Source organism: Carettochelys insculpta, chromosome 6 (genome assembly GCF_033958435.1).
Source record: "Carettochelys insculpta isolate YL-2023 chromosome 6, ASM3395843v1, whole genome shotgun sequence".
NCBI lineage: Eukaryota > Metazoa > Chordata > Testudines > Carettochelyidae > Carettochelys > Carettochelys insculpta.
The window spans coordinates 110,854,147-110,866,272 of record NC_134142.1 but is presented as its reverse complement, the minus strand read 5'-3'; the positions used below and the strand labels follow the sequence as shown (position 1 = coordinate 110,866,272).

At 43.2% G+C, this 12,126-nt stretch overlaps 1 protein-coding gene across 3 annotated transcripts in view; it reads right to left on the bottom strand.

The window, feature by feature from the left end:
* MOB2 (MOB kinase activator 2) overlaps positions 1–12,126 on the bottom strand; it is a 168,295-nt gene that overhangs the window by 99,132 nt on the left and 57,037 nt on the right. Inside the window, exon 1 of one of the 3 annotated variants that reach the window (XM_074997834.1) lies at positions 9,370–9,552. The exons of the other annotated variants lie outside the window; for them this stretch is intronic. Coding sequence (XP_074853935.1) covers positions 9,370–9,404 — 35 coding nt within the window. The 5' untranslated portion in view covers positions 9,405–9,552. Of the gene's footprint in view, positions 1–9,369; positions 9,553–12,126 lie in introns of those variants that run through there. 3 annotated transcript variants of the gene reach the window in all.

Genomic DNA, 12,126 nt, shown 5'->3' with positions numbered 1-12,126 from the left:
GCACCAAAATTCCCTCAAAACTACTCATTTGCTAACAGCTAAGAATGTAAGAGCTTTAAAAAGCATGTTTATCTTGGGCAGAAGAGGAGGTTTTTCTATACAGGAAAAACAACAACAACCACCAAGATGGATAAAATAGTTCATGAATTAAAAACCTTCATGCCCAAGCACTAGATGCATTCTATTTAGGCCTGAAAAGAAAGGCTATATGCCTGTTGGTGCAACACAGTGGTTTTCCTCATCTGCCTCTCCTCTCGTCCTTACTGCTGTACAAACCTACAGTACAGTAATGCTAAGCAGCTTCATTCCTTCTCCCTGTCTCAGACACTTCCTGTCTCCACTGGACACAGTGCGTTTATTTTCAGCCCTCGAGATTCCTTTCTGTATGTTCCAGGAATCCTTTATCCATCCCCTGTGCAGATGGCACCCTTCAGCTAAGTAGGAATAAGGTCTTGGAGAGTCTTTTCTTGGCCAGCGTCTCAACAGCCTATTGGAACAGTCAGAGGCAGGCTGAATACTGGACAGACAAGGCTCTGTTCCACAGCAAAAGCCCTCTCTCAAGTTCTCACTAAACTTGCCTCAATGCTCACTTTGTCTTCCAACAACATTGTTTTAAACCTTTTAAGAGCCTTTGCTTCCCAGGGCCACACTCTGCACAATCAACTCTCTACAAAGTCCTGTAGATATATGATCTGATTCTCTGGCAAAATCTAACAACAAAGCAAAGGAGCTCAGAGACCACTGTGAGGCATCCAGAGCTTCTGCTCCTTCACAGCACAGGGAGATGTTCCTCCCAAAACTTTGACAACAATTAGTCCTTGGCTCCAAAATTGTGAAATCCCTTTGCTTTTGGTCTCCATCCTCTGCAAAAGACACCCCCCCGCCCGGAAAAACCAATTAATGAACTACAGACTACCATTTATTTAGTGAGCAAATTTTAATCTGACCATTCCAGATAACCATCCCCTTCATATCTAACCTGGGCAATTGTACCAGATGGCAGTGTTCTAACACACAGTCAAAATTTTTCACCATCTAAGGCATCTTGGAGTGACTTTATATAGATTTTATTCCACGCTTTCAAAGGTGTTGCAGAAGTGCAGGCAGGAGGAACCATACTAGCATTTTGCGCCTGACTGGGACACCTAGGGGAGATTAAAAGCAATGTTACAGTGCTTGGGGCTGGGATCACGTTTTCCTTTGGAAGACACCTAATATTTTTGGTGCTATATTTCTAAGTATTACAAGTATTCTCTTCTGCTACTTAACATTTGAGTATTATGCAGCAGTTTGATGTTCTTGTTGCATGCACTTCCTGTAGATGGTCATTCAAAGTCACGTATGTTATTTCAAGAACATCTTCGAGAACTAATTACAACTACCATTTTGCCAACACTTTTCCACCATTCATCAAGCACATTTGCTGGAGTTTTACTTAACCTTCAAGAATTAGCCCATGTTTCTCCATTAATGAGTAGGCAGGTTATCCAGAGCCAAATTACATGTTACATTTTTCATTTTGGTCTTCATGAACAAACTATTCACACAGCCCCAATACAACAAAATCACAATACTGCTTTAAGAATGGCTTAATTAGCAACTATATCCAGTTCTAAACTCTGACTTTCCAAATAAAAAGAGGAATGCTTATGTCATGGCTCCAGCAAATCACTCATGTTTTACTGGGAACAACTTGCAGAAAGGGAGCATTCCTATGAGGACACTCATCTTGTTTATGGTTAAATTCTAACCACTAAGCTAGCAAGAAGAGCTATTTTTTCTAATTTGGTTTAAAAAAAAAAATCAGTAATTCAAGAGCCTCAACACATATGCATACAAGATGGTCCTTAATAAAGAACATCAAACCATATTTGTGTAACCCCCTATTTTAAGAACAGCGTGTACACGATTTGTAATACAATGCATGTTTACTGCAGGATGTTCATGGACTTTTAACAGGTTCTATTTCCTCACATTTTATGTGCACTTGTACCACTTGCTTCACTCCCAAACCTTCTCTCTCTGGAGGGTGCTAGGGGAGTTATCCAATGTTCTGAGACTATATATCATTTGCTATTTAGATATGAGTTCCTTTCTTGGGCTTTTGGACATTTACTGTTTACCAAAAATAATCAGAAGGGTTCTTTTTGTTTTTGTTTTCATTCTTTGCAATTAGAGTGTCAGGAGCTACAAAGAAGTGCTTAAAGAGTTGCATGTGCCTCCAGAGCTGCAGCTCCCCTGCACTAAGCCTTTACCATCACTCAAGCAGGTGTTACGAAGCTTGTCCCCAAACAGTCAATGTAAAAATCAGAGTATGTAGTTTAGGAGCAGTCTATTGGGATAAGCTCTCTGGTGACTGAAAAAGTCTTTAAAATATGCTCCTTGTACTTTACAGTAAAAAATAAAAGTGTTTCATTGGTGCTGCAATCTTCAAATACGTTCGTAAAAAGCATTTCATACATTTTCATGTGAAAATTAAACAATACACAGGTAGACAAGTATCAGAGGGGTAGCTGCGCTAGTCTGTATCCGCAGAAACGAGAAGAACTCCTGTGGCACCTTACAGACTAACAGAATTTTTTGGAGCGTAAGTTTTTGTGGGCAAAGACCCACTTCATCAACTTATGTTCCAAAAAATCTGTTAGTCTCTAAGGCGCCACAAGACTTCTTGTTGATAATACACAGGTAGCGTGATTATCAAAAATATGCCAACTTTGGAGTTAACCCACTCCCACTAATGCCAGTATACAAGTAGCCACCTTTCAAGTGCAACAACCACAGGCTGCTGTTACACAATGTACTACTGTCAATGAATATACTCTTTGTTCAATCTCCTCATCATATTTAGCATTTTACTATTTACCACTGAAGCACAATGTCACTTAAAAGCAAGTTTTACAGATTACAGTCCCCTAGAGATCTTATAGGGCTTGCAGGTGGGCAGTAAAACTCCAATGCTCAGCTCTCCTGTTCCAGCTCTGCCCTTGATATGTCTTTCAGTGACCTCTTCTCTGCTGACTGGACACAAGACCAGAAATGGAACTTGTTTCCTGCCAGCTCAGGAGACTCCATGGCTATGCTGTACCTTCAATTGCAATGAGGAACAGAGAGAATAGCTGGAGCGGGCAAAGTAGTGCTCAAACCAGCGAGGAGGAAACTGAGCTTCTAGCCCAGCAGGAGCAATCAATCAAGCTCAATTCCTACTCCCTCCCAAGGAGTGATGGGGTAGAACAAGAAAACTCTTGGACATTCTTCACGTGCATTTCTTTATATTGTTTATGCATATGCTTCCAACCAAAAAAGCTACAGGATGAAATTCCTAAATCTGGCACTCTCTAGTTCAACAACTTTCCTTCTCCAGTGGGCGGGGAGGGGCGGCTGCAGCAGAGCCCACGTCCCCCTAGCAACCCCCTGTAAGAGGGCAGGCATGCAGGGCTGGAGACAGCTTTGCCCCACAGATCCAAAGCCGGTTTTCTCCTGCAGAGCGTGCAGCAGCTGCCTAGGACTGGAGCTGCGTCCCCAGGGTGAGCCTGAGCCAGCTCCTCCTGGCAGCCCCAAGAGAGAAAGTAGGGGAGCAGCCCAAAGGCGGGAGGAGGGGTGGTAGGCTGGTGGTTTGGGGGCCCTGGCAAGGAATGTTCCCTTGTCCAGGACCAATTAGGTCCCGACCATGCCAGACAAGGGAACTGGTAGTAACTGTGAATATAATTACTTGTATTTAACGTCACTAATCTAGGAATTACATCTGTGCATCTCCCTTCAATCTGCTAACACATTCAAGTATGTTCAAATTTGGAAAAAAAAAATCTACCAAATATACTATGCTCTGTTTGCTTAAAATTGTTAAAATTGGACAACTTGTGAAAGGCATTGGACTAACAGCCCTGTAAACTGGACTTCTCTGCTTATTCACATAGTGGATGCAGCAATAGCACAAAACTCCACAGGATATCTGACTAAAGGTACCTAAACTCTGATTTGGAGAAAATCTCCAGGAGGTGGTCAAGTACGCAGATCACTGCTACTCTCCCTGAAAACTCTCAATATTACTTGAGGTCTCACCCTACAGAGTGAGCCCATATTTTCACAAATACACTTACAGTGGCACAGCTCTACTGATGCAACCATGCCACTACAAAACCACTTGTGTAGCCACTCTATACCAGAAAAGCTCTCCTTTGTACATAATAAAACCACCTCCACAGGTGACAGTAACTATGATGGTCAGAGAAGCATTAGTGAAGACATGGTATAAGCGTTACCTAGCAAACTATTAACTATCTACATCATGATCCTGAGTGCAAGGAAACCATTTGAAATTACAAAAGCTACTCTCTTTATTTCTCTCTTGACACTGTGGGATTAAAAGTTAAAAGATGACAGCATGGGCTTAATTTACAAAATTGTCTCATTAACTAAAAAAGTCCGTGATTACTGGGATAATTGAAAGTGGAATGTTTCTATACTACTCCTTAATGTTGGTTACTAAAGCACAGTGAAGATTTAGGATGAATCCAGAAACCGCTCTGGGCACTGCTTTATTTAAGATCTTTTTCTCTCCATTCAGGTTAAAGGAAAGGACCTCATGAGGTTCATATCATTCACTACAGTAAAACATTCCAAGAATCCATGCAAGGTGTAAGGCAAATTATTTAAAGCTTCCAGCTTTGAATTCTCTAAAGACCTACATATTTATACATTATCTGATCTAAAATGTTAGACTACTGCCCATTCTTCACTCAGAATATAGAGCAATAGGGAAGATCTTAATGTTGTCCTTGGCACAGGAAGATACTAACCCTTGGTATGCAGGCACTGTATAAAAAATGAAATTGTACAGCCCAGAAAAAGCCCTTAAAAAAAGAAGACGAATTTGGGCTAGAACCTGTCTAAGGAGGAAAAATGTCTCAAATTTTAAGTGGAGTCAGAAAAAACTTACACATTTCAAAAGGAAGTGACAGAACAAGTGCATGCAATTCTTCAAGCTTAAGCTGGGGGTATTCATTTCCCTCTTTGTTGCAGAGAAGATGATGGGGTTAAGTGCTTTTTCTTCATAAATAAATGAACAGAAGACAACATACAAAGGGAAATGTACGTACTGAGCATCAGGACTCTTGTTCTCACTTATTGGAAAAAGGGATTCATTTCACATTTCAAACAAACTAAGCTTTGAGTGAACTCGAGCTCAGCTAGAAGTGGCTCCACAGGGGGAGGAATGAAATCCAGTGTCTTTCAAACACAAGAGTCTTTAAAAGGGTGGCCATCAAGAACTATAAAACAGATTTTTCAAAAGATTTTAAAATGTTGATAGTGGTCACCTTTTGCTCCTTGAACTCTATTGCCATCTGTAATCCTTGAACATTTCCTGTCTCAGATAACAGCAGTACAAGAGAGGTCTTATGGATGGGATTCCCTTATCTGTTATTTAGGCCTACAGCATCCAAAATGCTTGAACAGGGCAGCAGAGAGTGGTAAAGTGTAGTTCAGGAGAGCCGCACACATGGGGCACCCCTCCCCTCCTGTGCACTACCAGCAGAAACAAACACCTAGCTGTGGGCATACTGCTAATCAGCTGGGCAGTATTTGCATCTCTCCTGTGTGGCTACACAAGCACACAGCTTACAGGGAATACCGCTCCTGGACAACGGCATTATGTAACTCTCAAGGGTAGCCACATCAGGTAGCCTGACCCTGACATTCTTCTATATCTACTCATCATTGATGTATGGGTCTGAACAATAACTATGCAGGGCTTCATACAAATTCATCCCTTTTAAATATGCTCAGTCCCCTCACTTCCACCATTCATTCTCCCTCCACACCTGAATTCCTCTCCAGAGACACACACCCTCTCTAGTCTCTCCAAATTCAGACAGGTATTGGGTAGGACTCTTAATATTTACAATCAATGATGAGCTATCAGCAACACAAGCCAGCAGCAAACGCTGCAGGTCAACTGTGCATTCTTTAACACTTGATACACTGAGAAGTCCACATCTAGAAGCTTCTGAGAACCTAGTTCTACTACTACCTTGAATATCAGAAACGGGAAGCTTCAGGTTATATATCGATGATATCGATATCCACATACACACACACACACACACACACACACAAGGACACCATATCCAGTGAGTACTGGTAAAAAGAGTAGAATATTACTGAAATGGAATCTTTGAATATAGGACATAGAAGATGGCAGAGATCGGGGGAAAATAGCAGTAAAATTTGTCGCCCACATTCAGCCACATCTATCACAGAAGCTGGCAAAGATGACCATATTTCTGGTTCACATCATCATCTCTGCCAGATACTGCTTCAACTTACCTGCGTAACCTTCTGTTCCTGGTAGATTATATCTAGATGCCGCAACCAATATCTTATTACACATGGCATGACTAAAAATTATCCAAATGAAATGGCCTGTCACAGCCTTTAAAATGACAGATACTTCTACTTCTTACAACATCTGGTGAATTAGGAAAATATAAAAACATAGGTGAGGGCAGAGCATTTAATTATTTAAAAATAATCCAATGATCAAACATCATCATAATCATGGCATTGTCAAAAATTAGAGTTTAAAGAAAGAAGGGCTTCTTGTCTGGATCTGCTGAGGATCAAAAGGAAACAGCGAGTGGCTTGGACACTGCCCTACGTGGGTGACCTTAGGCATGTCACTTCACCTCAGAGCTTCAGTTTTCTCATCTGTAAAATGGGGTAATGATGCTTGTCTTCTTTGAAAGTGCTTTGACATCTGTCAGAGAGCATGAAATAAAAACCTAGGAACGTCAAGGAAGTATCTTTGGGGCATTGCAATTATTCAGCCATGTACACACTGCTTCAGTATTTCAACAGAGCCACCTTGTACTGCTTCCTCTAGCCAGTTGCTTCTGTGAACTACTCCCCCCTTCCCTCTCAAAAAGAGCTACAGAATTTATTTTAACATTTACTGTCTATTTTTTCCTCCTACAGTCTTTATATTCAGCCTTGCTGCCTATGTAGCACAGACACTTGTTTTCTCAAATTTCATCTAAGTAGATAAGTCTTCTGGGGAAGGAGCAGTATTACACAAGAATGGGAAAACTACATACAAAAATCCTAAGTCATATATATATATATATTTGCTGCCAAATATATACCTAGCAGTATGAGAAAGTAAAAAAGGCACTCCAGATTCATAAGTTTCTTAAAAGGAACACCATATACCTCGTCCAAAAATTGCATTTTTTCCTCCAAGCAGAAGCCAAAGAACAAGCAAATATTCACCTTTGTATTAGTGAGGGTGGAGCAGGCAATAAATATTTCTAGTCAGACATTCTTATCCCAGTTGTTACAATATTCAGTTCGATGTCTGAGTGACAGTTCTGTATGACCAAATGAGAAACTGAGACTATTTCCCATCTCTCTCTTATTATGCCTCATCTGAGCAATGGACAATACATGTAGCATCAGATAGGGAATAGCCCCCATGCATAATTCAACTGAGGTATTTTCTGCAGTACAGAATCTATAGGGACACAGGTAGGGCACAGTAGCTACACCTGTAGTGCTATTGTGCAAATGCCTTCTACAGTGATAGATGGCATTTTTCCATCAGAAGTATTCTTTCATTGACCTAGACAAGTCTTACACGTGCCACAAGATCCACAGAGCCGACAACTGGTTGCAGACCCTGTGCATGCAGCATGGATCCCCAGCTGCAGCAGCAGCAGCCAGAAGCCCTGGGCTAAGGGCTGGTGCACACGGTGACCATAGAGCCCCGCAGGGGCTGGAGCGAGAGCGTCTCTCAACCCCTCAGCTGATGGCCACCATGGCGGACCCCGCTATTTCGATGTTGCGGGACGTGGATCGTCTATACGTGCCCTACTCCGAAGTAGAGAGCTATTCCCATCCACTCATGGGGTTAGCGGCTTCGACGTCTCGCCGCCTAACGTTGATGTTAACATCGAAACAGTGCCCAACACGTGCAGCCGTGACAGGAGCTATTTCGAAGTTAGTGCCGCTACTTTGAAGTAGCGTGCACGTGTAGACACGGCTCGAGAGGCCAAAGTTGGTAATTATAATGCCACCAGCACTTATTACCACAAGAAAAAGCTAGTTAGAGGGAGGAAGCTTAAACAGGAAAAAACACTGGCTCTTTCCCTTCTGTTGGTATATCAACATCATACTAGGATTGCCATCAATGATTCCTCTAATTTTTTCCATTTATGTGCGGGCTTTTTTCCATCCATGTGTACAGTTGGTGTTTTTATGTGCATGGATTCACCCAACCAGTTGAAACAAAAACTTAGCTGTGGGAGCTCTGCTAATCAGCTGGGCGGCATTTGAATCTCTCTTGAACAACCACACAAATGCCCAGCTTACAGGGAGCACTGGTTGCCATCCCTCCTCCTGATTGCACCAGGAGTATCCAAGAATTGGCCTTTATCTCACAGAGGCTACTGCAGCCAATGCAGAAGATTTTTGGCTGCTAGAATTCCAGTGGTGCTGGGGGCTAAGACAGGCTCCCTGAACAGACTGACTCTGAGTCATTCCCAAAAGCAGACAGCATATCACTGCATCCTCTAGGCAGGGCAGGGGGAGTCTCGCACTGTCCCCGGCCCCAGTGCGGATTCCACAACTCCTATTGGGCAGGAAATGCAGTTAGTGGGAACTGTGAATGCAGAGCCTGCAGGCAGGGGCAGTGCACAGAACCACAAATGGCTACAGGAACATGCTAGACTCTTCCAGGAAAAGCACGGGGCCAAGGCATACAAGGAGTTCAGCTTAACCCTACTGCAATGTCAAGTGGAAGGTTAGCACTGCCCAGCAGGAGCCCACATTCCAAGATCCCCTTACACACACGCACCCCATGACCCAGCCCTGAGCCTCATTCCCAGAACCCATATCCCTCACCTCTTTCCACACCCCAATCTGCTACCGCAGCCTTAAGTCCACTCCTGGAGATCACACACCCCCTGTACCCAACTCCTTGCCTCAATTCTGAGCCCCTTCCAGTACCCAAACTCCCTCGCAGAGCTTGTACCCCAACCCTGGACTAAGCCTGGGGCACAGACCCTGTTCCCACACTCCAAACCCCTCAGCTCTAGCCCAGGCTCTACTTCCCCTTCCACATCCCAGCCCCATACCCCAGCTCCGTGAAAGTAAGTGAAGAAGGGGGGAGTTACAGAGGGAGGGGCAGATGGCCTCAGGGAAGGTGTGGGACGTGGGATGGGGCAAGGGTGTTTGGGTTCATGTGATTAGGCAGTTGGCAACCCTACTCCATACAATTTTGAGCTAACTCCCTTCCCAGTTTTTGTACGCATAGGGAGTATCAGTACATGCCCATACACGTCTGCAGTAGCAAGTGAATATAAAGAATCCTCTTACCAACCCCGGCAGGACGAGCAGATGACGAATTCCATTCCAACAAATTTAACAGCAGGGATTGTCCAATATGAAGGATGTGGAAAAAAGCCAGGATAGCATTTCAGACTGTACTGCGCTAAAGCCTCAAGGAAAAGGATATGGGAACTTGTCAATCCCCAAGATCTGGTAAATGGAATAGGGCTTGAAAGATCACTTTTCCAGGTTTTAGAAAACGAACTCCTAGAAGGAGTGAGTAACTGGGAGAAGGATTATCTATCTTTCAGTAAAAGATAGCTGCCCTGATTTCTTCTATACAAGAGAGCTGTTTAAGAAAAGTGAAGGTGCAGCTTGCCTTTTTCTATCAGCTTAACTGTTATCAGTAAGATTCCTAATGGGTACTAAAATTACAGGCTCATATTTCAGAACAGCCTGTTCCAAGAAAGCACACTGCTCCCATCAGAAAGACTTACATGCTCTATTTAGCAAACTCCCCTCCACACCTTGTCTTCTCCCTCCTAAAAAGCATTTCAGAGTCTCTCAATAGTGGGCAAAGAGATGAACAGTTATTCCCAATTCTCAAGGCTAAGGTGGCAATACAGTACCTGGCATAAGCAAATTGTCTATTTTACACTTTTCCAACATCTCAGGTTAGGTCATGGACCCAAGGGACTGATAAAATACAGTAAATATTCTCAATTTCAGTGTCCTGCTGACAGTTCTAAGCCATACCCCCTCACATGTAGTCACTGCAAGCCTGCGCTTGCTTTGATGAGATTTCAGGGAATTCTCCACCACCTCTCTCAGCTCCGTGTTCAATTTAGGAAGCTCTTTGGCTAAAGATCTGTACGGTGCCACCTTGCGGAAGGCTCTAAAGGCAAAAAAGAATCATCTGAAAAAAAGACTGCAGGCACAGCTACTTCCTGTAAACAATCAGGAAAAATTCTTCATGCAATCTACCAGGTGTCCACATGTCTGATATTTCAATGGACTACTCACAAGAATTAACATGAGAATCTGCTTACCCATAGCTACAAATATGCTTCTAGAGTCAATATTTGTATTTACTTTAGAAGCAAGCAGCTGTGATTATACTTCCTGGGCCTAGGGCGTAACAGGTGCTTCCAGAATGTTGGTTATATCAAGCAGGTAGCTACTGGGCTCAATACCCAGTCTATCCAGAAATGAAAGGACATGGAACCATAGACAGACATTTCCAAACTTATATGCCTGAAAATATGGAAGCCCTAACTTTAAAGGCCTAAGAAGGACAGAAAAATAGTTTAATGAAATCTATTTGTACTGTAATACTACACTAATCCCAATCTTATCTGAGAATTCTGACAGTCTCCACAGTCCTTCCCAGGCCACTTATTAAAACAAAGTCTTAAAAACACATTTAAAGGAAAACATGCATAAAATTACATTCTGTTCTTGCTACGCTGTGTGTAAAACTTAACAGCCTATAACAGGCTCTCTTCCATACACATGGTGAACCCTGAGTTTTTCACAATTACAAATATAAAGTAAATTAAAAAAAACGTATCTCACTCCCTGCAGCTGTGACTATTCTATGTGACTGGACCTAGGTCACCACTTGAGCCATTATAATCCAGCACACAGTCACATCACCAACTCACTCAAATTTGGCTCTTTCACCATGACAAAGAGGAAGCCCAGCCAAATCATAGTAATGCTGCAACTCCATGAGTTGGGAACAAAAACTGGCAAGCAGCGAGGCCCAGCCCCACAGGACAGGAGTCTCTGGCTGTTGCAGGACAAGCATGGGGCAGGTTAACTTGGCAACACCACCCCAACTTCCAAAATGTTCTACTCTCCTGGGGCAGGAAAGGACCTCGTCACTCCCAGCACCCTGAACAATATGGACAAAATGTAAAATGAATTCCCAACAAATAAATTGAAAAGTTATTAGAAAATAAGAATTTCATGACTACTGCATTTCTCCATAGTGGAAAGATAATTGAACCACTGCTGCCCTCTAGTGAACAAAAGTATTCATGGAAAAATTAATGACAGGATATTGACACCCTTCTTCCTTGCAGAAAAAAATTAATGCGTACAGCACCTTGCCTTTTTGCTGCAATCCAGCAAGTTGAGTAAAATTTTAGGTCTTTCCCAACAGAAAGTAATAAGTATTTCCCTGTCAGAATACTCATGTTGAACGGGTAGGAAAGATACAAACTTTACATACTCTAGTAACTGCATTAAAAGTTTTGCCTTGTACTTCATAGCACAGTAGTACCTAGATCAGTGTCTCCCAAATGATGTTGCATGAAACCTTGGGGTTCCACAAAGTGAAAAACAAGGGTTCTGTGAAAAAGTTCCCTTACAATAACTGACTCCTGTGCAGCTCCCTGCCTTGCTGCCACTGAAACAGCAGAACTAAATTTAATTGGTTTAATGGGTGGTGGGAGGGATCCAGCCACTGAATCAACTGGATTTAGTTCCATTATTTCAGTGGCAGCAGGGCAGGGAGCCACAGAGAACCCCTCATTCACAGCCACCCAAACAACCACACCCCTCTCGTGGGCATGACTCAGCTCCCCCCTCCACAGCAGAACACCTCCACTCCAGCCTTCCAGCCACCCAGCACAGACTCCCCAGCCAGTGCCAAAGATGGGTTAGCTCTGGGGGCTGGTTTGGGGCTGAGAATGGCTAAGCATGGGGATGGGGGGGTTGCGTGATGGGGGTAAAGCTTGGGGGTGGGGGCAGATTTGGGGGGCTGAGGCAGGTAAAACCTGAAGACCGGCGGGGAGGGGG